Source organism: Haliotis rufescens, unplaced genomic scaffold (assembly GCF_023055435.1).
Source record: "Haliotis rufescens isolate VD_foot unplaced genomic scaffold, xgHalRufe1.0.p SCAF_1, whole genome shotgun sequence".
Classification (NCBI taxonomy): domain Eukaryota; kingdom Metazoa; phylum Mollusca; class Gastropoda; order Lepetellida; family Haliotidae; genus Haliotis; species Haliotis rufescens.
Genome location: NW_025963779.1, coordinates 88342469 through 88370395, shown reverse-complemented (window position 1 = coordinate 88370395; position 27927 = coordinate 88342469). Strand labels below are relative to the sequence as shown.

General features: G+C 39.6%; 1 protein-coding gene across 2 annotated transcripts; it reads right to left on the bottom strand.

The window, feature by feature from the left end:
* Positions 1-27927, bottom strand: LOC124118917 (MAU2 chromatid cohesion factor homolog). 2 transcript variants are annotated; one of them, XM_046481229.2, is made up of 18 exons: positions 27653-27927; positions 27502-27519; positions 24630-24695; positions 24280-24375; positions 21409-21531; positions 16004-16159; positions 15526-15601; positions 14982-15067; positions 13609-13699; positions 13124-13227; positions 12565-12642; positions 10954-11019; positions 9957-10084; positions 9673-9750; positions 8862-8973; positions 7511-7601; positions 7047-7174; positions 1-4859 (listed from the first exon to the last, which is right to left on the bottom strand). In XM_046481229.2, the coding sequence occupies exons 1-18, from the start codon at positions 27887-27889 to the stop codon at positions 4794-4796; spliced, it is 1800 nt and encodes a 599-aa protein (XP_046337185.1). In that variant the 5' UTR covers positions 27890-27927; the 3' UTR covers positions 1-4793. The 2 variants fall into 2 exon arrangements, with proteins under 2 accessions (XP_046337185.1, XP_046337186.1); XM_046481230.2 differs by having other exon boundaries at positions 14982-15055.

The window sequence follows — 27927 nt, the reverse complement described above, 5'->3', positions numbered from 1 at the left end:
TTAGTTTTTATGTTTTTATAAACTTGATTTGATTGTAAAATACATAAAAATGACGTATTTACAAAGCACTCCTACCGTGTACATCAACCTACATGTATTGTAGTGACGTTCAATGAGGTGAGTGAAACAAGAGAGAAAATAACAGTAATCAGCAAGCTCCATGATCATACCAGAAACAAGTCATTTCCACATCCCTCCTTTGCGCTTTATTTGGTCAACTGGCTGTTCTCACAGAAACGTACATGATCTTTCAGTCAGTAAGTTGTCAGAAACTTCAACAAGTCACAGAGCAGTATCATCCACAGAAACCAACTTGTCCACCTGAACCTACACATGACATAAATGTAATGGATTCCTCATGATTTCCTGCAATGGGGTTGTCAGTTTGTAGTTTAAGCAGCAAAAGTCCAACTATGTAACTGGGCCCTGAAGATCAAACCTGGACCACATAAACCAGTGATTGATATTATGAGCCATGCCCCAAGCTGTTGGACTAGGTGACACACAATCAGCCAAGCTGCCTCATATGTCAGGCATACCAAGTCGGTTGCTGGTGACCAACTGTAACCCTGTCTATTGTTAGCATAAAAAGTTAAAGGCCTGCTTGGTTAAATGTTGTCTCACTTGTAATCTATTATACCTCTATCACAGTGGGCGAAAATCAGTTGAAAGTGTTAGCCCTATCTCAATCTGACACCTAATCCATGCTGAGTGTCTTTAGTCTTCTCTTTCAACAAAGAGTCTGGCCTAACTTGAACCTGATCTAAAATGTTGACATGGATATGTTTTTGTTTTGATACTGGTCACAAGGTTGTTCTCCTACATTACTGCCCTGTGTCTGATCCATCTTAACATGTCCTCAATGTTAAAATGTCCCATAGAGTTGTTATTCTATTGAAGAAATTCATCATGATTGAATAGCAAACAAAGACATAGAACATAGCAGAACAGTTAACATGTAGAAATAAATGTATCGCCTCAATTCATGCATATCTCTGGTACAAAGATCATATATTTTTTTATTTCTAAACAAAATAATATTCAGTGTGGGTTTATCTGAACGGTTTCTGTTCCGAAAAGTGTTTTCCTCAGAACTGCAACTCATACCAACAATTAGGCTACAATGATCATATTGTCAAGATGACTTTGAGGAACAGGTTTCTGACAGAATTAACATACCGCCTAGAACTTCATGCAAACTAACATCATTTCATGATTATTCTAACATTTTTGCAGTTTTACTTTCAAACATTTAAAGTAATTAAGCTGGCAGTTATGAGAAGTCTATCTAATACAGGTGGTACTCAGTATTTCCAGATATCCTTTCCCATAGTTAGTCAAGATATAGTAATTGTTTGTATTAATCAATAAAATTCTATAATCAATGTTTAAATTAATATCAGTTACCTTAAATTAAGCGATCTAACAAATCTAGAATACAAATAGCTGCACATAATTTAAAACTTCTGAATCTTAGCTAAGAAATCATGTGTTCTATATACCTTAAATACTCTTAGTGATAATCCCCCACCAAATAATTTTGAATCACGTTTTGTTTTGTTTCCCTTAGGTTTGTCCAAAGCAGCAGACTGAAGCAGAAGCATACAAGACACATGGTTTGATGAACTGTCCCATACTCAAGTACATTCAAGTTCAACATTGCTTTGAAAAATATTCCAGTCCTATCACAATGCTCAGCTCAGGAGATGGCTGTATACATTTATCACTCAGATGAAACCCACTAGCATAGCTATGGTGCTGACAGACCTAACATCTGGACTTTAGCTTTAAGGCTTAGATAAGCAGCTCCTGGCCTGGTGAAGGGAAGCAACTCTGTTGAGTGAGTGGCAATCATGCCCTGTCAGCTAAAATGATTTATTGGCCAAACTGATATTACAAGGCAATATGATTATGATTTTCTGTTGGTTTGTTGTGTAACGTTGTACTCAACATTCTATCTATGACATGGCCTGTAATCGACATTATGAAGAACAATCCAGGTCATTGGGGCATGATGATATGCAATCAACCAAGTCACCACGCCTCACCTTCCTATCCATAAAGTACTGGGACCTATTCTAACCCAAAATCTCCAGTATACAGGAGGTCACTGTTGCTATAATTATCAGTAAATTAGAGGTAATATTTTAATGTCTGACATATCTGTGCCTTGCAGGTAGGAAATGTCATTCATTGAATCAGGTCCTGTATGACATCACATACAAAACATACTTTCGATTTCATTTCAGTGATGTGAGAATATCTTCATATTTAGGATAAAGAATTAAAGATAAAGACACAAATTAACACACACTTTTCCTGGTATGACATGAAACACAGCCATAAAAATATTGACTTTAGGATGAAACAGAAAGTAACAATGACAATGGGTATTGATAATCACAACATAAAGACAAGACATACAGGATAATGACCATGTACATTGGTTCGACATAAACCTCGACAGCAAGGGGATCCATCACAGATTGGTACTAACTCCCTCAGTGGTATCAACCTTCTCTCCCCACCGACAAGGCGCCATAGCTGTGTCAGACTAGGGCGTACCAGCATATATCATTAACACACTTTGTGGATTGGTGTGAAGGAAAATAGTGTCATATCTAAAAATATATATATGAGTGATTTAGCTATGTTGAAAACCTTGAAATACAGCACTAATATCATTTAATGGCTATGAAAGGCAAACATAACATAGTTCCACCTCGATGTGATAATTGATATGAAATAGAAGAGACATTTTCAGTTTAAGGATTATGGTTAAAAAGAACCACAGCTATAATTATGAATGTGTTCACTGTACATAAAGTAAAACCTTTCCAACATCTTGAATCCTTGTTTAAACCTCAGAAAGCAATACTTAGTTATCACTGATAAAGTATACGCCCAAGAAAATATTATTCCCAGAACCTGCAAAGAGTTATTCATGGCATCAAGCTGATAATGAGAACATCTGGATACAACTTTACAAAATGTGAAACGGATTATACATAGAAGGGACAAAGTCTTTTATCACATGATGAATGAAAACAGGCCATGGCAAGAGTAACGGTGCCTTGCCACGTCCTCGCATGGATAAACTTTACATGATAAATGTATGTTGCAGTTAATGTTGTTAGATGAATAATCAGGTCAGATTGTAATGCTATTTCTCTTCCATGCCTGCTTCTCCTAATTATGTTACATTCCATGACTTTAAAAGTTTATTCTGTGAAACCCAGCACATGGTAGTACCAAATTACAATCATCAAGTAAACCAATTTCACAAGGGGACACAATGCCTTTGTGTAATACACCGGTTTAAAAATTATGATCCATTCACTTAAGTATATACTCAATCAGAACTTCATTGATTAAATTAATAAATCCACTTTAAGTGTATAATAATATTATGTATACCATTAATATTGCTTGTTTCATATGAACCTAACCTTGTAGCCTGACTTTTACATAAACAATAGGAAATGATATTATTATCCTGTACTTGCCTATGCCAAATGATTTTTAGTCTACTCATGCAAACTTTGCTCCTATGATAATATTAGTGGAGTTTACTAGAGAGAACAGAATTTTACTAGACTGGGGCTAAAGGTGCAGAATCGTACATTAGTGATGGGTTACTGTAAGACTTGGTCACACTGTGACTGACAGGATGATGATTTCAACGTTCATGATGCAGATGCAATTGGCACACAAAATGTCAGTATATTTACACGTAAGGTACTGATAGAATTCATTAGTTGAGTCTCTTTTCAGAGTGAAGAATGTCGTAGAATCAACATTAACACAAGCATATTACATGTTCAACTATATAACAGGTTTTGAATCTGACTTTATGTTAAAAACAAAATAATTCACTGCTCCATATAAAACTGTTTAGCATCGTCTTATTTATTGCATGTCAAGCCATATCATAGGGCTAAAAAAATAAAGGTATCAAACACTATTTTGTTACACTGAAGTGAAATTACTTGTGTTGTAATATAAAATCTTCTACCGTTTAAATGGGGTCAAATAAAATGTTCTAGGAAAAGATCATTTTCTCTCAGCACTTCTGCATATAATGTAAAACTAAAACAGTTATGTGTAAAATGTAAAGTGAGACTGAAATAAACTGCAGTCAACATATAGGATGAACACAGGCATTACTAGCAGCTAACAGGACAAATCAAGTGTGCACGTCGCATAACGGTGTTCAAACTCAGTCACCGTAGATGTAGGATAAATGTCTCAGTCCCTTCCGAGGAATATGAATATGGCAGAAATATCTGCATTAGAGACGTTGCTAACCATGATATCGATTGATGACAAGAACAATAGCAAAGGGACCTGCCCTTCCTCCTGATGGGAATCTCAACTTTGAGTCCACAAATGTGGCAGCTCTTCTGGTGTTGTGACTCATCCTGCCCTCCGAAACATCTCCAATTGTGAGCAAGAGGTTTGACTATTCCCTGACATCATGTTCCGATAACAACTCATGTCAGTCAAGCTCTGTAGATCTTGTCCTGAGGGGGTAAGGAACTGCCTCGTACCACAACACTTGCTGTTGCTCTGTGCTTGGATTCTCAGGAGAGCCCAAACCAGAAACAAGAACAATGTTCGTTCAGGTTTCCTTGTTGCTGCCATGATGTGTTTTAACACATTTCAAAGGACCCTCATGGTTGCTTGCAGTTGGCTCCACTGTAGCCATGGCAACCACAGACAGGGGGGCCTGAAGCCCAGGTCCATATATTCTATACACAGCCAGGTCATTTGGACCCCACCTGAGTCAGCTTTCACAACATAGAGCTGGACGCCACTGATGTACTACACAGGTGAAACGGGCACTGACCATCTGTCCACTGAAATGCAGAAAAAAATATCACACTAAATGTAAGGAAAAAAAAGAAACACAAGTGTATTCCCTAATGTATCTTTTTGAGTGAATGACTTTAATATGAGTATGAGGTATCCTAATTTTTTAATACATTTTGAAAGGTACCGAATAACTTTGATATTCTTATACTAAGAACTTACAAAAAACTTTGCCTTGAAAAATGTTACATGAAATGCGCGGGGTGGGGCTGTCAACAGAATATGATACAGTCCTAAGACCAATTTCCCTCCCCTCCCATAATAAAAAACTGATACCTAACTTGATACAAATATTTCCTGTCCACTGTATGCTAACATAATACAAGCCATGAGACAGGTACACTCATTAAACTAGTTACAAAAGGGCATTGGATTAGGTTAAAAGGAAGTACTTTCTTGTCACATATTTTATATTCTGGACATTCTTTATTTGTGGGTATACCTTACTCCAAAATGGTTAATAAGAGACCTCCACGTGAACCATTAATTACAGGTGACAATGCAATCCAACAATGTCAAAACAAACATCAAAACAATGTCACTTCCCTACATCCTAATCGCAAACTTGAGATTACTTACTGCCAACCATCAGGGAAGCTCAGAATATAGACTTTATGAGGCCCCCATCAGGCCAAGGGGATTGTTATATCATTGACATGCAATGTGAAGAGTTTCAAAAAGTTTGCTCTGAAGTCCTTGTTTATTTTCTTGATTGAAGTTTACCTGATGTCTGATTGCATACTGAAAATCTTGAAATTAATGCATTTCCAAATTAATACGACTGCTGACCCCTCGCAAAACATGTGACTCAAAATCAATGCAACTCCCCCCACTCCATCCCCAGTGGAATATCAATACCTTAATCCAATCAAACAGCAAATAGTACCGCTTATTAGCACTAGTAAAACACTTCTGTAATAACAAACAGTGTTTTCATAAAAACAACAACAGTTCACTGAATGGAGTGGTCAATGATGCCTAGTTTGACATAAGTTGGTAGAACTCTTGACCTTGCAGTGATTACTCACTGGATGTCTATTGTGTAATTTCTATTCTTTAAATAACATTGTTATGTACTTGTAACAACTGCTGCTCAATAAACCAGATTTGTGTATATATTCAAGTTGGTATTTCCGTTATCCTCACACGAACTGAACATGGCACCTCCAGCACATCACTCCAGGCCTTAACAGGAGAAATGCCACTAAAACTACGTAGGGAACAACTTACCCTAAACTTCTGGGACACGTCCCATATCAAACCCTCTAATCCAAAACATAATAAACAACAATATTAGCGCCAGAAACCAAGCCCTAGCCCGGAAACATCCACTACTTACTCCAATATCCAAAAGAATAATCAATTACCTAAATGAACACAAAATAAGTAATCTCAAACAAAACATTAAACAATCAAATATCTTCACCCCAAAACTTAAAAAACTTAAGATAGACACAACACTAGCCAATACACAAAATACACAACACTAGCCAATACACTAAATAAACAGACTGACCCTAACATCGCTAAAACCACCACACTAGCATACATACACGAAAATTGGCCAAATTGGTGTCACATATACACAGACGGATCCTCAGATCCGATCTCCAAACACACAGGTTTCGGAGTCCACATCGCACAACCAACTAAAATCACCCAATCCTACCCACTCCCAAACAGCCAATCCATATTCACAAACTAATGGGCATGGCCTCAGTCCTACACAATCAGCAATCTAAAAAACAAACCCAAAATCCTTATTCTAACCGACTCCCTCTGCAAAATAAAAACACAAAAAAACGCCCCAAACTAATAAACCAAATACTCAAAAGCTCAAACGACTTAACTATGGCAGGCAAACAAATAGAATTCATTTGGATCCCCACCCATGTAGGAATGCAATGAAAATGCCAGTAAGTAAGTAAGTCCATTATCCGTCTTATTGTTGATAGTCCTTTAGGAGGCATAAATGCAAAGTTTCATTAATGTGAACAAAGACCACTTGCATTTTTCGCATTGAATTCACGCTCGCGTGAATTTAAAGATTTACAGTATCACAGGTAAGAAACTTCATGATCTCTGTCAACTGTTTATGACCTCAAAAGCTGTCCTTGCCAATCTGATCGGTGGTAACACATGGTACAGAAAGCAGGGAGTGGAAGGAGTCTCACCTGTATGAGTCCATGTTCCGACATCTGTGAGGACTGAAAGTGGTCTTTGAGGAGGGACTGTGAGAAGCTCGAGTGCATCCGGAACTCTTCTGCCTCGTTATGAGAGTCCCCACACATACGGTAAAGGTCTGAAAACGACACAGCAAAGATATCATGCATGAAGATATTTGCGAGTAAACATTTCAGAGGTTATACCTGTATCATGATGTCAGCTTGATGTGGGCGAAAGTTTGATGTGATGGAGATAGTAACCACTTCCCACGCACGTATGCACGCACACAGTGGTATGGAGCTGACAGGGTTACACAAGTTTTTGGGCATGCCTAAGGGATGTAACTCTGTACAGCAAGAAAATATTTGGAAAAATGGAAGCGAGCCTATCATCCCCTATCATCATGTTCATTGAAAATGCCATGAAGTTTGTACAATTAATCTTCAACTTAAAGAGAATTTACCATGTTTACCTTTCAAGAGTGATGACGCCCACAGTTGAACATGAACGTCAGGTATTTTCCCAGCAAGCTGCATTGCAGGTGTTACCATGTTCATTGCTTCCTGGAAATCAGACATGTGCAATGAGAAAACAGAGTTTAAAGTTAACAAATGTCTACAGTTTCTATCTGCCGACACTGCAAGTAAAGTCAATTCATAGTTTAGACAAAAGTGACAAAATAAGTGGATTTGCGTCTTGTGTGAAGTGAACAGGAAGGGTGTCAGTCAAGTGTAAGCACTGACCCTGTCTGTAGGGGTAAAAGTGAGAGCTCTGACCCTTCCTGTAGGGGTACAAGTGTGAGCTCTGACCCCGCCTATAGGGGTACAAGTGTGAGCTCTGACCCCGCCTGAAGGGTGCAAGTAAGAGCTCTGACCCCACCTATTGGGGTACAAGTGTGAGCTCTGACCCTGCCTGAAGGGTGCAAGTAAGAGCTCTGACCCTGACTGTAGGGTGTAAGTGTGAGCACTGACCCTGCCTATAGGGGTACAAGTGTGATCACTGACCCTGCCTGTAGGGGTGCAAGTGTGATCACTGACCCTGCCTGTAGGGGTGCAAGTGTGATCACTGACCCTGCCTGAAGGGTACAAGTGTGATCACTGACCCTGCCTGTAGGTGTACAAGTGTGAGCACTGACCCTGCCTGTAGGTGTACAAGTGTGAGCACTGACCCTGCCTATAGGGGTACAAGTGTGATCACTGACCCTGCCTGTAGGTGTACAAGTGTGATCACTGACCCTGCCTGTAGGGGTGCAAGTGTGATCACTGACCCTGCCTGTAGGTGTACAAGTGTGAGCACTGACCCTGCCTGAAGGGTACAAGTGTGAGCACTGACCCTGCCTGAAGGGTACAAGTGTGATCACTGACCCTGTCTGTAGGGGTACAAGTGTGATCACTGACCCTGCCTGTAGTGGTGCAAGCACTGACCCTGCCTGTAGTGGTGCAAGCACTGACCCTGCCTGTAGTGGTGCAAGCACTGACCCTGCCTGTAGTTGTGCAAGCACTGACCCTGCCTGTAGGGGTGCAAGTACTGACCCAGCCTGTAGGGGTGCAAGTACTGACCCTGCTTATGGGGAGGGGTACATGGAGACTGCTGTCAAGGAGGCATTCTCAAGCAGTTATCCATCAATACTATCGGCTCTTAATCATAATGACCACAAAATCCATGACACATAAGCGTTTTAACAGCTAAACACTTGACCTGGTTGTCATAATTTGTAACCATGTTAACAGTAAGATGTTATCCACTATTCACATATTAGACTACTGGATCAATATCTGTGACATACAGATCAACAGTGCTTACAAACCAACCAAACTACGTACTCTGTTGTTTCCTAATGAAAGAAATATGTGCCCCAGGAGTACGAGTGAACACGACGTTAATCTGTTCAAATCTTCTGCGTTGGACATCTTCAATGTTTCCCTGAGGTAGCGCCTGAAACACATTAAGGCATTAGTCTAATATCAAAGTCATCTCTCTTCTCATAATCATGCATGCAATTCTTAATTTCATGACATGAAAAGATGTGTAGATGTCCTACACATTTTGTTGTCTATTGTCCACACTAGCAATAACACAAGCATGATTATCTGAAGGTTTAACATTAAGGATTGGTATTGGAGGTTTAAAGTGTATCACAATATTTTGCGATGCACAAGCCCATATAATGATATGCATCACGATATATTGCATAATTCTAAATTTTGAATTCAGAAACAATCTGATACACTAAGATATGAATTGAAGTTCATAAATGGAACAATACAAGATGCTGGTACAACATGATGTTTACTCAGTCAATAAATGTGCAGCCATCTTGGAGAAGGCAAGAAAATAACATCAAACACATGACAAAAAACGCGATTTGAAATCACCCAATATATCGAGCATGAAGAAATGATATTGTGATACGTATCGTGGAAAAAATGAACCTCAATTTACCAATAAAACTAATACTACCGCACACCCTTATTTAAGATAGAAACTGTATTCTATCCCACACTGACATACCAGCTCCCTCACCAGTCTACTAATTGTGAGTGGATGAATGTTGCATAATGCCACATCAACAATTTGACAGCATCTTTTAGTTTTAGGAATCTAGAATAGGGAAGGATGCCATCTGACACTTACTTTGCTTCATTGTATCTTGCTTGGAAAAATGCTTGTAAACCCTGGACATAATATGCTGCTGCCTTTAAACTATGTGATCTGGAAGTAAATGTTTCACAAGAGATGAGTACCCATGCTTAAGATGGTAATAATGAAGAACAATCTCAATAGTTTCAATGTTCTACAAACTTAACCAAAGTAACTTACAAATTACAAACTTTTACCAAAAGTTATTAAAGAAGATAAAGATTGACTTTTCTCTTGAAAAAGATTTTATGTGTATTCTAATATGAGGAGTCACTCACCCTGATTCCAACTTCTCAGGATCTATACTTTCTAACAATCCCACTAGTTCTGTTTGTCGATTTGTTCGTAAGTATACAATTGCAAGATTTAAATTTACAAAACTCTTTAGGTCTGATACTGTAGTTAACTGAAAAGAAAACAAACAATGTTCATCTAACCAGATAATAAGAAACATAAAATTAGGAAACAACAATTGAGTTGCATGAGGCCTCATGGCACAGCTGGGAGTATTACAACTGTTTAGTTTCCATCTTTATAAATGATAGTTTAGTGCTGTGTCCTCCCCATTTATAGAGGAAAAGTTACATCTTACAAACATCAACCTATAACAACACTAAGATTTGAAAAATGAACTGAAAACTGATGCCTAAAGTTGTGATATTGCTGAGCCAAAAAGATTTATTAATAACAGTTTTGTGGCAAGATGAAATTGGGTTTAACATTAAATTCAATATTATTTCACTGATATAGCAACATGCATGAACATGTGTGTGTCTGCCTATATTAGTCCAGACTTATGCTGGTTTCATAGTGCTAGCCCACTGAGATTCCCTGCCACAGTTTTACCATGAATACCCATTGAGACACATTATAGTGATAACGACTTAGTCCAGTCCTTGTTTATCTCCTCAGTATGAGTGAGTGAGTGAGTTGGGTTTAACGCCACTTTTAACAGTATTGCAGTTATATCGCGGCGTGTCAGCTTAATGTGGGAGGAAAGTGATGCAGGTCTGAGACGTTTACCACTTCGGTGAAACCCACGAGCACGGGTATGGTGCTGACAAACCTAGAAACATAATCGGGGCGAACCGGGATTCGAACCCACAATCATAGGTGTCTGGCGTGCCTAAGGGAGGCAACTCTGCACAGCGAATCGCGGCGCCTTAGACGACTGGGTGTGCCCCCCGACTCAGTATGAAGAAGATGATTACTTTTTCATTTGTGAAAGAGCAACATGTGTAATATTGTCAGTGCTACATGGTGAGAGTGGCTTACCTTGGATGCGGTTTTGAACTGAGCCTCAGCTGCTTCCATACAGTTCATGGACATTGCATACAAACCCTGAAAACAACAATGCCAGGCACAATCAGCAGAACGCAAAGATACAGAAGTCTTGTTGATCCCTCAATTAATGCTTCAATTAATAAGCAGCACACATCCTTGATAATCCAGTGAATCAAATCTCCATTCTGGAATGACCTAGACACATTCGCCACGGTTCCATCATAGTTCAAATGACACAGCCTCACAAATAGACCAATCAAATGACACTGTTCTTTCCTTATTGAAACGAGCGGTGACATCACCTGTACCGAACTCAACGTTTGTGTGCCACCGCAAATATAAGGCAAACACCTCTGCAGCAAAAGGACATCCTTTCCCTTGTGTTAAGTACTCGATCTTCCCGACGCAAGGGAGTTAACTGACTACAAAAGTCTGGTGTCCACCCTTGCCAAATTTGGCTGGAATTCTGGAGTTACATTTTGGCTGGACAAATGAGTCTAGGTATAGTCCAATCAAAATTGGGTAACAAACTTGACATCTGGTTTGTAAACAACATGGATTTCAAAGTGCAGACTTCGGTCGACTGCAGGGTTTGCAAAGCATGTGTACTGCGAACTGGGCATCAACATACATTTTCCAAATCTTTTCATGTTTTCAATAATGATGCTCAAATGATCTGATGCGATTTGCATCTTACTACACTACAGATCTTGATTATTTATCAGATCATCTTGACTGGGCGTCACCATTTTATTTGAAGCAAATGAAAGTGATCTGAGATGTGGAATTTGATTGGGAAGGGTCATAACTCGTAATAGCCAATGGTGGCGCTATGATTGTGCCACGAAATTTCAACCTATTTTGGCATGGGTGGAAACTGGACTTTCATAGTCAGTTAACTCCTTTGCCTCAGGAAGATGTACAAACAAATATAGAGAATGGATGCAGAAAACAAAATTACTGCGTACCATGGGACGCACAATTATATTTGTAGTACCTTCAGCACAACAAGGGCAGTTATGAGTGTCTGTTATTTCATCCATCATTCATGGCCCCAGTCCACATGATGTTTAATTCATGGAAGGCTCTAAAGTAATTATCTAAACGTATAGTACACTACACTATTTCAGTACTTTACAGGACATTCATAGTGCCTGCATGGACCCTTAAAATAGATTTGTACATTAAGGTAGAAACCTTGCATAACACTCTCCCGACTTAATGAAATAAATCAAGGGCTCGATTGGACAAGGCAATGATTAACACTAATTATCAATGAAAATCTATGCCGAACTTGCAGTCAGACGTTGCATTTTGATTGGACATTGATTTCAATCACATGAGAGAGAAAGTCTGTGCTAAATTAGTGATACAAGAGAGAGCACTGGTGACATCACTTCTGAAATGAAGCTGTTGTCGTGAATGGGTCCAAGGACTACAAACATCATACCAGAATGGAGACATAATACACTGCACAAATAAGCATGCGTAGCCAGGGTTGATACAGGGTTAACAATATTTACTGGACATGGCTAAATTCAAGCGCATTCCAAATCTGTGCAAACTGTCGCACAAGATAGGAGTACTTAGTGTACAACTCACCAGTAACGTGTGAATCTGTGCCCCGTGTGTTGTAAATAACCGTGGTTGCTGCTGACAAACATGACACGCCTGGAATATCTGGAGGAAGCAAAACCAGTATAAGTAACAGAGTTGGAAAAGATGACAAAATTATGTTTTATTATGATCTAGGTAATTTTCCTCTCAATATACAACCATATCAAGATGACCTGTAAATAACTCAGCGATTGCCTGTCAAACCAGTGGTTAATGACATGAGCACACTGACTACCCAATTCTTATTTTAGTCAGATCAGTTTGGTGGTCAGTTAACACTTAACACTGCACTCCGCAATATTCCAGCTATATGACACAGCCTGCAATTAATTAAGTCTGGGTCAGACAATCCAGTGACTATATGTTGCGAGCAATGATCAACATCCTTAGGATACGATGCGAGCCATCAACCAAGGCACATAGTCTGAAAACCCGATCAATTCGCCACTTTTCTTTTTAACCTATTCTAACTTGGAATCCCAATGGGAGAATGGCGTCCATTTTGTAGTCCCAAAACTTTCACCGGGAACTGAAATAGACTCACTTCCTGGATTGCCATGGACTTGTTGCCCATGATGAGACGGCACATGACGATGTGTTCTAGCAGCATCAGCTGGAACGATGATAACAGCGGATGGCAGTCAAGCACTGAAACAGAGGATGTACATGTAGCACCAACACATGCAAGCATCAACCTCTCAAGCATGTCATGACGTTCACTGATACACAAAGGCCGATAACACTTAAGTACTCTTGCCGCAGACAGCCAAATTCTGGCCAGATCATTCCAGATACTGAATTACAAATGGAATACCATATAATACCTCTAGATAATTATGCTGAATATAGGTCCTCACTTAAGAACTATGAAATTCTTATTACAGCTTAGTCAGTGTTACCTTTAAAACTCATGTCAATCTATACAGAGACTTATTGAAAGTTCTAATTCAAAAGAAGTCAACTTGACTTGGGAACCAAGATTCATTTAATGATAAACAATCTTATTGTCGACTGCAAGTAATGGCTTACTCTTCAGTTTCTCAATCTGCATGAGTGCCTTATCTGTGTACTTCTGTGCCTTGTCCATGTAGCCTGCCTGCATCGAGTGCATCACAGTCACCTGGAATAACAGCACATGGAAACATTCTGCTGCTGGAGACCATACACACAAAGTACACACAATTTATGGATAACAACTTCTATAATTCTGTAAAGGCGACGTTTCGATATATATATCCTTATACCATTGTCAAGCTGACTGAAATCTTGCTTGACAACGGTATAAGGATCTATACCAAAATGTCGCCTTTGAAACTGAAGTCTTGCTTGACAATGGTGTAAGGATCTATACCAAAATGTCGCCTTTGAAACTGAAGTCTTGCTTGACAACAGTATAAGGATCTATACCGAAATGTCGCCTTTGAAACTGAAGTCTTGCTTGACAACAGTATAAGGATCTGTACTGAAAAGTCACCTTTACCGTATTTAAGATGTTGTTATCCAAAAATTGTGACTACTTTGTCATTCATCAACTTCTAAGTAATGCCTATCAAACAATTCACCAAACACACACTTGGGAAGTATCAAGTAGACTTTCACATCGCATCCTAATTTACAGAAATAAAACAGCTAGCTTCTAACCTGATGTCAACAAAGTATGGTTACATTTGGCTTTGAGAATATTCAAACACACACTCCAGCTTGAAAACTGTGTAAGAATATACATCAAAACATAGCTAAATGCAACAAACCAGAAATTGCTGTCCATAACGTTGTATGTTTACTTTAATATTCAAAGGGCATCAAGACTGAGGACCCAAAAATGGGTTCAATCGTTGTACCTGTGGGAAAGCTGTGTGAGTTCCAGGGTAAGAAACAAATGTATCTAGGACACCCATGTCCCATTTGTGAACAATTCCCAGAGCCCTGCTCCACACAACCCTTGACATAATGTGCTAGAACCCTAAAACCACCATGACTATCATCAAAGTAGATCCAGCATTCAGTCACATATGGAGTCCTTTGAAATAAATTGTACATATATAATATAATGATAGCAATCTCATTGAAACCAGATCTTTTTCTGCAATATGATAGCTCTCAGGATGTCTGACAAATCATTCCCTGCCCAGGGCACACACAATACAGGAACAAAACATCTGATTCTAAGGAAATTGGTGAGTGTGTTGGATTTAATGCCGCTTTGAACAGTATTCCAGTAATATCATGTCAGTCTGATGTGGGAGAAAAACCCTAAGTGACAAAAGTTTTAGACATTTACCACTTTGGTGAAACCAATGAGCATGGATATGGTGGTTAAAAACCTAATCATTATTGGGGCGATCTGTGATTAAAACCCACGATCATAGGTTTGTGGTCAAAGATAGGTGAGGACTACTTACCAGGTACACCAGCACACACATGTGTTCCTTAGGCAGCCACTGGAACAAGTCCACTGGGTTCCCGGACAGGGGCTCTGAAAGTAGAACTGCAATATAGATTGTACAATCATGGTTAAAAAACAATTGGTCATGGTATACAATGGTATGGGTCAAGTATTAACCTAACACTAGGAGTGAAAGTTGCACAGTTACATGCATTCCTTAATGAACATTTTTACATTTCTCTGAATAAGTAATCACGTTAAGGATGCCATTCCTGTTAAGTCAAGAAGAGTTCCGACATATGTCATAATACATTCTCTTCCGAGGTTAGATATTAATTCATATTTGTAATAGGCTGTAAAAATTATCTGCCAGAGCTGCGATTTACCCAATATTTAAGTACACAGGAAATGTACCCGTTTTTCCTGAATCTTACCAGTCTCAGAGTAAAGGAAGCTGTTATTTTTTAACCCTGATTTCCATTTACAAATATCTAAGAATGAGAGGGACAGCCATATTTTCAGTCAGCCATAATGTAAATAATTTGAAGTTGTATTCTCACCATCATCCGTGTGTATCTGTGTTATTGTCTGGATACTCTGCTGCAGCTGCTTGAGTGCTGGCTTCACACTTTTCACCTGACAATGAAGCAAAATACCAATACTGGAACTTTCAACTACAGTAAATTATGGTCACAACGAACTCAATGGGACCACTACTTTTAGTTTGTAATAACTGTAGTTCATTACACCCATGTTCATGTATACAGCATATATACAGCAAATGGACAGAACCAAAAACAGATTGTTATATCTGTCTTCTTTATAAGAGTGTTCGTCTGTGTTTACTGTATCAATACATGACCAGAAAAAGCTCCAGAAATCATTTTGAACATGGTCAAACATTAAGCGAGGATCTACTACTACTTGTGCATGTTGTTGGATCATCAGACATAAAGTTTCAGCTTGAAGTGAAGCAACTCAGCCATGTTCTTCCATGAATAAGAGTCAATATCAAAGATATATTCACTATGGCCTTACCTGTCCCGACATGAGATAGTGACACACTTGCAGAACCAGGAAGAAGACTTTCAGAGATTCCTTGTGTATGGGGGATCCCTGGTATGTTTCAATGAGACCAGACACCATGGAGAGACACTCATCAACATCCTTCATCTTCTTATCAATCAGCAGAAGCTATAAAGAAAACAGTACCTTTCTGTATTATCAGTTTCTTCAAAGTTACACATACACAGACATCTATGAAGGCAGTGTGCAGAGATGATGGATGAGGTGAGGTGAGGTGAAATAGGGTTTAATGTCGCGTCCAAGATTATTGCACTTATATAGCGACGTGCATGTACGTGTGAGTGTTTGTGTGGCTGCTTGTACTAGTCTGGACTGATGCCGATTTATAGTGCTAGCCCACTGAGATACCATGCCACAGTTTAACATGAATACCCCACTCAGACACAGTATACTGACTCCGAGCCGACCTGTCCTTGTTTTAACCCCTTAATGCCGAGCGCCAGACAGGGTAACGACAAGTACCATCTTTTAAGATCTTTTGGTATGACGCGGCCGGGGATCGAACCCCAGACCTTCCGCTCTCCGTGCGGACGCTCTACCACTAGACCACATAGGTGGTCTGATGATGGATGAGAAAAATGGTGACATAATTATCAAAGCAAGAACTATGAATATGTTAACATACCAGAATACATTGATACCTATTTAATCTGTGCACTGTTGTACATGGCAACAGCTGTCACAAGTCTACGTGAAAGTAAGGGTGGCATGATTTTCTGAGTGGTAAGATCGGTTTGTAGAACGACGCTCTTGACATTACCATTCAATGTTAAATTGTTCAGATTTACAACTGATGTGCCTTACGGCAACTTCAATGTTGAAGACTAAACAGTCTTTACAGATGTATTAATCCACTCTCCAAAAGGGACTTGGTCTGGAAAACCAAGGTTAGCGTTTAAAGATTTATTACGCATACACAATTGTAAAGGAAAGCGAGGTTCATGTGTACATGACGTATCAATCTACGTTTGTTGGGATGTGACAGTTGCAGCGCCAGAACCAAAAGGCCAACTAGTCGCAACCCCAGAGCTCCATTTTTGAGCAATTGAGTTTTTACTCTAGGGTTTCTATTTTAATTGGGTTGTTACATTTTTCATTGGGTAACCAAAATGTTTACACTCATCCATTCATCACTCTATTGGGTTTTTCCCAAAATTAGTAAACATTTTAAGAATAAATAAAAATGAAATAATGTTTTAGATGTATATAACTGTTCTAAATACATAGGCTTGATTCGGAAAGGAAATTAGCTCGTAATTGTGTTTAAGAAATGAGCTCCTTTGTACGCATGCTGAAAAAGCTTCATTGGGTATTTACGTGTGCTGTTTTTATACATTTGAGTTTTTCATTTAATGCATGCATGCATTTCTGTACTTAAGTTAATTGAAAGTAATTGCGTTTTGAATATTTTTTGGGGGTATTTTATGCAAATACGCTGCTGATCTGTAGCTCTGGACCCTGAACATCAGTGAATGATATGTCATGGAGGTAATGAGAGGCGAGAACTGTGTATGACTTCCAGAAGCACCATTCCTTGATCACAGAGAGGGTGCAGTTACTGTTTAAGGCCATTGTTGAAGCAACAGCTCCAGTCTTGTGAGGGTTGGACGTTGTAGTTGGAGGCAGCCCAGCAAATGTATACCATTGTAGTATGATGGAGCACAGCCAAAAAGGGGTGAGTTATGGGAAATTTCCGAGACGTACGCAGTCGACAGTGGAATGATACAGATGCAGTGCTCGAACTGGACAAGGGAGAGATCTTCCTGGTCATCCGATGCCGAGATCAACGTAAGGAGGGGCGTGGGGGAAATCTAAATAACCGATCAGGTTTGGCGATTTTTTTTGCCAAAAAATCCTGGGTATAATCTCGGCGTAGTCGTTGAGGCCCTCCAACAGTAAAGACAACACATCGTGATCCCAAACCTGAGGATCGGGGATGGGTGCGATGAAGCGGGTTGCAAATAGTTCTACAGTTCTGTATTTCCAGGGCCCAGATGAAATATCCACTGGAATGTCTTCGGGTGCAGGGAGCACACTGTTGGTGATGGCCTGTCGGTTTGGGACAGGGAGTCTGCTATAACGTTGGACGAGTCTGGACGTGGATTTTGAGGGAGTCAATGTTCTGGAAAACTCGAGAGCGAGCAAGAGGACATCCCATTCTGTTTATGCACCCACATGACTGCAGTGTAGTGGGGCTGTACCTATGTGACGCAGCTAGAAAGACCACCTTGAATTCTAGATTGTTGATGCAATGATCATTGTCGGACCACAGCCCTGCTACTTAGAGGTGGTGAAAGTGCGCTCTCCAAACTACGGTTGAGGCGTCAACAAAGAGATGAAAGGACGGCGTGAAACAGACCCTGCCGTAAACGTTTGATTCGACTAGCCACCACTGTAGATGTGGGTGGAGATGGATCGATGCTGGAAATTGGCATTTGACAATTGGCAATCCTGATAAAGGGTGAGAGAAATTATTGAAGTGGTAGGAGATGCAGTTGGCCTCGCAGAGTGAGAGCTTGCACTGACGTCAGTGGACCCATGGGCTGTTGCTATCATTGAAGCTGGAGCGGTTGTTTGATGGCCAATGGAACAAACCGGACGAACATCATGCCTTGTGGAGTGTCGAAGGGAGCTCGTTCTTGTCGACATTGATTAACCACCAGTGTTGCTGCAGAAGATGTCAAGTTGTTGACAGAGGATATCGGTGTCTGCTTCAACTTGAATGCAGTCGTCAAAACAAGAATCGAACACAATCCAGCATAGATGTAGGAATTCTGTGACAGGCCGGGAAGCCACAGGGCCAAAGAAATTCCACACGGGAGCACCTTCCATTGGTAGTGGCGGCCTTGGAAAATGAACCGAAGAAAATGGCAGTTCTGATGGATTCTTCTCTTGATCCTCCAAGTGACGTTTCTGTAAGCAAAGCAAATAAACAGTAACTTATAAAATGGTGTCCTTGTGGACTTCCTGTGAAACCTGTTTGTTTCCTTCTGCAAACAAGGTATGTGATAACCACGGGAGTTGCTATAGTTTGGCCATGATCTGGTCATCCCAAGAACATTGTTGTAGGCCACCACAGCGATGAAGGGCTGATACTGAACCAGCATGATAGAATAGTAGATCCAGGATGTTCGTGATCCTGTCCTGCATAAGTAGTACCATTCCTCTAACAAAATCTTCCTCATGAGATGATGAGAGAGAGGCGGAGGGAGTTTCTGTTGCTGGCAGGATCATTGACACGAGCGGTAACATACGACCAATTGTAGTGTTCAAGTGCATGAGGTCTCTATCGTCTGAGGAAGGATGAACATGAACATTTCTGGGAGAGCATGGATAAATCACTGTCAAACTCAAGGATGGTTACCTTCTCGTGCGAGTCAGTATCCTTGAGACGAAGCGAGAAACTTGAAGTCGATTAAGTAGTCAGTGGAACGAGGCAAAAGCCTTATCTAGGTTAGGTGAGATGTCCAACAATACTGGTCTAGGAGGGAGCATAATATTGGAGGAGCTGACTGATGGTACTGCAAACCCTGTATGGTCAATCCCCAGGAGCGGTGAAGCTATCATCCCTCACACGATCGTCTGAAGGAGCTGAACATGCCGAATCCAGGAGCTGCATACTGAAAGGAGGAGTGGTCCACTGGATAGAGCGTTCATGGGATCTGTCTCCGTACTTGAGGACGGAGTTGACGCGGGGGCAGAAATTAAAACGCACTAATATATCCATGGAGTGGAGACTGAGCAGCGGTCATGGGGGTCGAGATTCAAGACAGTATTATCCGTGAGTGATAATATCGGTTTGTCCAAGTGAGCTGAAGACACGGCTTTTGTTTTCGTAGACGATTTTCTTCAGGAGTCTGAGGGTCAGACATTGGAATAAGTGCTTAAACAGTTGGAACATGCTGGTCGTGCTTGTCGTAGGATGTTTCATACCACGAATCAAGTTTAAAAAAAACACCTAAATATATTCACGAGGTCCAAGAAACACTACCACACACAGTGGCGATTAGAAAGAGAATGAGTTGGTAGAGAGATGCACATGGTCAAAGCGTGGAAGCAATCTCATTAACATCAGATCTTAGTTCTCGCTATCACTAAACAAAGATCTGAGGACAACCCATTACGGGTCACGTCAGAACGACCTTTCATCCAACCAATCAGAGCGTCGCTTACCAGATCATGAAAGTGACAGTCAGAATGTGTTTTCTGATCATGCGACCACGAAATATTTAACACGGGGTATTCCGAACGACAGTTACGGGTTTTATGATTATATCCATAGAATCTAGGCCATCAAAAAGCCATTCCAGAATGTTCTTCTTATCAAAATATGTTTCGAAACGTAGTTGCCAGTTTGAAACTGGTGTCATAAAGCTCGAGAAAGCTGCCTGGCTAATGTCGATTTCTTGTCAGTCATTTCATTGGTCAGTCAAAATTAACGAAAGGTTGTTCTGACGTGACCCCTAATGGGATGTCCTCAGATCTTTGTTTAGCGGTAGCAAAAACTGACAACTGATTTTAATGAGATTGAGCGTGGAAGGTTACCTTGCATGAGAGCACATAATTGACCTAGTTGTTGGTGGTAACCATAGAGATGCTGGGTGTATTTGGGTGAATGTTTTTGTATGAGAAGCTGGAAACATGGTTCATAGGATCAAAGAAGAAAGATATGCACAGTGTGAGATAAGTTTAAATATATTTATTTTCGGCAGAACACAACAAGACTTAACATGGGGAAGTACAATAATGACTGGAAGAGATCATTTAATTAATGTAATCAAAATCTTTTAAAAATACAACGCAAAGTGCCTCTAGTCAGTGTTTGATTAGAACTGATCTATAGTGAGTGAGTGAGTTTGGTTTAACGCCGCTTTTAACAGTATTCAAGTTATATCGCGACGTGTCAGCTTAATCTAGGAGAAAAGCCAGAAGTGATGCAGGTCTCAGACGTTTACCACTTCGGTGAAACCCACGAGCACGGGTATGGTGCTGACAAACCTAGAAACATAATCGGGGCGAACCGGGATTCGAACCCACAATCATAGGTTTCTGGCGTGCCCAAGGGACGCAACTCTGCACAGCGAATCGCGGCGCCTTAGACGACTGGGCCACCCGTGGCCCCAGAACTGATCAATAAAAAATTTGGTGAAAAGCTTGTCTTAGAATTCGTCTTTTTTAAATACCAGTCCTGGGGACTACTGGAAACCTTATTTCACAAGTCATCCAAGCTTTTGCCATTTCCACATCCCTGCCCTCATATGCACTGGTCAATGAGGACTACCATCACTGCATTTGTACATCAATTACGTAGTCTTGGGGGAGTGGACAAGTGTGAATTTTTAAATCCAGAAACTTACCATGCCCTTGCTAAGGAGGAACAGCATCCGTGTGTAGTCTGACTGAGCTGTTCTCGCAAACTCTGCCCCGACTCCAAGCAGTCCACAGGCAGATAAGAAATCCTTCTCTATGGCAAAGATTTGCTGAAAAACAGAAGCACCAGATTAGGACTGATTCTGATGAACAAGGACCAGTCTGTTGACTCAGCTAACCTGATTATGTCAGTTGACATCATATTCTGTTTATTAGTTTTAAGGATGATTGCCATACCTAAAATGCTAACTAGACCAAAAGAAAATTTACGGGACCTGGGCTAAGGACTAATGGCCAATGTTACTGACTGAAAGACAGGATTGAGATGTGTTTGTTATCAGAGTAGGCTCACGACAGCTTGTGATTTCTGACTTACAAAACGATTTTAATACATGGTTACAAAGTGTTAAATATGTACACAAACTCATCAGCAGGATCAGTATGAACTTATCGTATCCTCCTGAAGAAACATTTCTAAATGAACAATTTGAGAATCATAATAAAAAGGATTGAAGACATATCAAAGTAACATGTTAATTATTAATTAGGGACGGATACATATCATGTTTTCAACAGGGGCATACTTCCTATGTACACACAGTAAAACATTTAAAAAATTAGAATTACCATTACTAGACACTACTGAACTTTACAAAATGCAAGGTATGACTTTTAATTCTCTAGCTATGATCATTGTTCATAGATATCATTATAAATGAATAAATGTTGTTTCAAGTTGCAGTCTGTAACATTCCAGCATGATTTTTTAAAAAGTTAAAAATCCTTTTTATACTTATACTGACTCATACCATTTGCTTATCTCTTCTTATTCCCCGAAAGGCAGTGGAAACTTCCTGTGCTGTGTTCCCAGAGAACAGAAAAACATCTCACCCAAACGCATCCCTCTGACATCCAGGTGCACCGGAACCATGTGACCAACCCTTCCGACTAATCACTCTACAATTTCAAATCCTATTTCGGCCACAATTACATCGGAGAACGGGGACAGCTGGTGCTTCAGCGCATGAGTCAGGAGCTTTAGAGTTGGTTTTCCTGCCATTGTCACAAGCTCCAGGAACCATGTTCTCACTGGCCAATAATGCGCTACCAAAAGCAGTTGAAGGGTCTTCGTATGAGTGAGCGAGTTGGGTTTAATGCCATTTTTAACAGTATTCCAGTTATATTGTGGCGTGTCAGCTTCATGTGGGAGGAAAGCCAGAAGTGATGCAGGTCTCAGACGTTTACCACTTCGGTGAAACCCACGAGCACGGGTATAGTGCTGACAAACCTAGAAACATAATCGGGGCGAACTGGGATTCGAACCCACAATCATAGGTTTCTGGCGTGCCCAAGGGACGCAACTCTGCACATCGAATCACAGCGCCTTAGATGACTGGGCACCTGTGCCTCCGGTTCTCGTATGAATGGTACATACATGTGAAGCCCCACCCATTATATTGCCAATGCATCGTTGGACCAAGCATGAGGGTCTGTACTGGAGATACAAAGATTGTTATCTGTCTGTTGAACCTTATGACAACCTCCTTCCCTTGTCGCCAGTTGGGATGCTTTTGGGTGTAGCATTCATTCTGTTGATGGTTTGAACAGGGCATCTGCTAATACATTGGATGCTAATGGAATGTGCCTTGCCTTGATCTTTAGATTCAGACTGACTGTTAACTTGCACAGTTGAAACGTTAACCCGAGAAGGGTTGCCAACCATGGCGTGTCTTGGAGGCTTTTTGTGAAGGCCACAGTTGAGTTGTCTGTTATCATCAGATACATATCTCTCAGCTGTGGTGGTCAATGAGATATTGCCCTGATTACTGCCTCAAATACTAGGTTGTTGATGTGGAATAGATTTTCTTCTGCGGACAACAGAGGTGGACACCCAATCCTTGGAGTAAGACATCTACAAATAGACATTGATTGTACTCCAGCCCTTTCAAATAAGTTCCTCTGCAGACTTCTAAATTGATTGTCCACCACTGGAGATGTTTCTTCAGGCGATGTTGAAGGCTAAGGCTTGAAGATTCTTGCCAGGGTCTGACGATGTAGCCAGAGACTTCTTGTGCTTAGAAGCGCCCTTGAGTAAGGAGTCTCCTCTCCTCTCTGCACTGAGATGAGGAGCCGTCTACGACATTCAATCTGTACTTGATCATCCATGGAAGTTGTCTCTGATGATGAATTAGATCATGAACAGTCCTTTCTTTTTCTATCAATCTTCTTCCTCTCTACAACGTATATATATTCTGAAAATTCTTCATCTTCAAGGGAAGAGCAAAAATCGCCTCTAACTTCAGCAGTACAATGGTGATGAATGCATGTAGAAAAGATAGGATGGAGATCACAATCTGAGATACGATGGTGACATTGAACACACGTTTTCACTGTGAAAACGGTGAATTTAAGAGCCAAAAAGGGTAACAGTTATTGCAAAATCCAAAAATAAATGAGAAAAAATAAGTGATGAGTCAGACGGGTTGGTCACATGGTTCTGGTGCACCTGCGTGTGAGATGGAGTGTGTGTGAGATGTTTTCCTGTTCTCTCACAGGACAGGAAGTTTCCACTACCTCTGGTAATAAGAGATAAGCAATTGGTGTGAGTCAGGACAAGGTAAATCTATATCATGGTGCCCTTTAAATATTTGAGTCTGAACTGGGGAAAACCAGCGGATGAAAACATATTCCACCATCCACGACACTTTGGTCATAATGACACGCAACAAGCCAAGTCACAGAACCCAGCCACCAATCCACTTTTAGTCGTGTATTAAAACATGCATGAGGTATTTGGGACCTATTCTAACCAGGTATCCCCACAGGGCATCATACAAGGTAAATACTGTTGTACACACCGCCAACTGGAACAATAGTCGACAATGCCAATAAGGAGCCTGCTGGGACATCTCAATGGCCCGATGTAGGATTGGTTTGGCCAGCTGAACCTGGTTCTAAACAAATATAAAAAAATATTTAAAAATCCAAAGTCAGTTTCAGCCATTTGAAATACATCACAGAGCTGACAACATAAATATAAGACAAAATATGCCACTTTGTAATTGTACTTGAACATATATTGGGATACTATTAATACATATCCTTGATATTTTGAATCTTGTGTGTCATTTGAATGAATTCTTGTAACAATGCTTATATGACGTCTACTCAAAGCTAAGAGAAAACAACACAAAGGTATGTGGTTTACCTGCTGTTCATAGAGCTGAGACAGGATACTGGCTGACTCAAACAGGACATCATCATTTGCAGATAGCTGGGAGGGTTAAGGTTACAACAAACAGACAAATAATTTAAACATTTAAGTATTAAGTACTTAAGTGTGCCCAAAACCTCAACATTAAAATTGCAATGGGTAATCAAACATTTCATTCACTGAACTAAAAACGTTTTCTCACACATTCTTCATGTTCTCACCACTGCTAATACGAAACATCCCTGGTTGCAGAATACCAAAAAATGTTCGTACTTCTTGTTTACCTGCCTGATGCTCTGCATTAAGGGGCTAAAACAAGGACTGAAGTGCAATAATCTTGAACATAACATTAAACCCCATTTCACCTCACCTCATTTTATTTACAGCGCAAAGAGCACTTATTGGTGTCTGTCATTTCATCCTTCAATATGACCACTGTCCACATGATCATTAATTCATTCCAGGCTCTAAAGTAATTATATAAACGCACAGTACACTACACCATTTCATTACTTCAAAGGACCCTCATATGGCCTGGAAGGACCCTTAAATTTAATTATTGGGGGTCCTCTGGACCCCCCCCCCTTTTGTAAGTCAAGGTAAAACCCTGACTACGGCATAATGTATGCTTGTCTTTGTACTGAAATATGAAGATTGATTGAAAAATCAATTCTTCTGACAGTATTGATTTCTGCCCACGTGTCATCAGTTGATCCCTGTGAAGCAAGTTTAGTTTTTTACACTATGTGACGAATATGTATTTGAACTTCAAATCATACAATAACTAATATCTAATAATAAATGCTGAAATTAGTATCCATTGCATAAATAGTGATGGCAACAGTTATTACAGATGCATTGCAACTCATAGCTTTCCGACACCGCTGTCACACAGCTGAGCACTGCAGCACGGTTATATTAAGTGGAGACATCATATGAAATCATAACATTTATAACCCCAACCTAGGAAACAATGTAAAATTTAATACTCTAATAATCATGATAATGTGTGTGTACTTTTTATTATCTAAATGTTCATAAATAAAATACCAGGTCTACATGTTGTACATAACATGATGCTATCCTACCCTTTCAATCAGTACCAAAACATTGGTTCTTCCAATTTCTCAATGTAGCATTTACCATGCCTCCTCAAATAATTCTAACCAATACACAAGTAACTACTAGAACTTAGCCATGTACATTTATATGTTGGTAGGTTTATTTTCTTTTGGACATTTAGCATTTGATTTGCATCCATACCTGATAGGTAATAAGTGATGGAATGATTATGAACTTAATTAGTGGATCTATTTCCCTTCAGGTATTAATTTTCAAATTTGTATATCTGAGGCAGCCAAATTAGGGGGAAAGTATTACTTTGTCCAAAAGTGAGAATTTTCTTAAAACATTGTTTTTTTCTTAACAGGCTATTTAACACAGTTATTTGGTATTGCATCCAATACAACAATGTAAACCTCATTATTAAAAGTCTTTTCCTTTTTATTATGTTTTGATGTCCTGTTGTAATGGGGTGCAAATTACATGTATAACCCACTATGAAGAAAAATGCAAAATCATAAATAGAGTGGTAGAATTATCAGTTGGGGCATATATAATTCATAATTTTCAAACAAACTACAATCTGTATATGATGTATGTACAAAACTTATCTAGTACCCACTGAGGTATTTAATAAAATAATCAGACTGTACATTTAGTTGACAAAAACAACAATGACATAATGTTTGTTCAGTTAAGTATCTAATCTTACAAGCTGACCAAGCTTCAACTGGATTATCACATGATTATAGGCAGTGATTTGGTCTAATCACGTTAACTTTGTATTAAAACTATCTTTGTTCAAGTTGACTCGTTCCCATTTCATAAATGGAACTTGTGTGCATAAATGAATCCTTCTGCATATTCACAGAAAACAATGCAGAATTGGTTAACTGCAACTCTCATCGACTAATCTTAAACTGTTCTAATCAATTAAACAGGAATAAAAATTAAAATAATTTTCCAACTTTTTCTGGTTTTATCATTGTCACAATAAATTGAAATTAAATAAACTCTAAACTAATATAGACAAGACAATATATTAAATTAATAAGTTAATCCATGTTCCAGAAAACTTCAAAACACAAGAGTTCAATCACGCTAATGCAAAATTGCATTACAGCAACTGATTTCAAATGACTTTTAAACAAAATCATTTTTGAGAACCTTGATGAGAGTAAAAGATTTCAGACGGTTACTGGTAAAGTGCTGAATATGCATTTTCCTCATCACATGATCTTTCATATTCAAAACAAATGTACTGTCATCAATTTTTAACTTAACTCTTAGTTGTACATGTTACATAATGATACAAATATTCAGGAAGTTCAGCATGTAAATGATGTATGACCAATAGGCCTAAACATTTACCCATATCATGGAAAAGGCAGACCAGTATATTAATCATCACATGTAAACAGTTCTCAAGTAAAATTATTACTTATTTTGAAATATTCTGTTTTTTAACAAGGTAACTTCACAATTTCTCAAAATCAATGTCATTCAGAAGTAGGAAATCAAGATATCACAACTTAAATGGATATAGGTCACATGATCAAAACAAAGCAGTCAGCTGTCAGAACATAAGAAACCCTAGTCTTGTCCTCTTTTGACACGATCACATGATGAATACACTGTAGGACACATGACTGTACATGTCAACTACATAATGTCATTGCAAACGTTGTCATTGTAGTATGCCAACATAAAGGCCTAGCTGACGTGATAATGTTAGTTTACACAATGTGCACCTGTTCCATGCTTGGCTTCTCTATCATTGGCATGCCACATTTCAGAAGGATACCGATGACGACACGCTCCACTGAAAATAAAAGTAAAACGAAATTATTATCGTAAAGTGCTTATATTATCAAAATACTCACATGTGGCTTCAAAATACACTACAAAACATGCCTTGATCGCTCTAAGAAAGTGACAAAAATACTTGAACATACCGCCTTTTCCAAATGTGCCCGGGCTGCGTCGATGTTTTTTGTGTGGGTCAGTAAAATATTGCCGAGTTGGAGGTGCGTACGAGCTTCGATTTGTGGCGGAGGCTTGAAAGTAAAGATCGACTGAAGACAGTGTATGCAAAGTCGGATGTTTGGTGGGTTAGAAGTCCTGAAATTTTCTGCAAAACCAAGGAGGGCTGTGTACCAAGGTTGCTCATTAGAAGTCGACGCCATTTTCATTCCTTCCCGCTGGACTAAATCCGCGAAGATAATGTCAA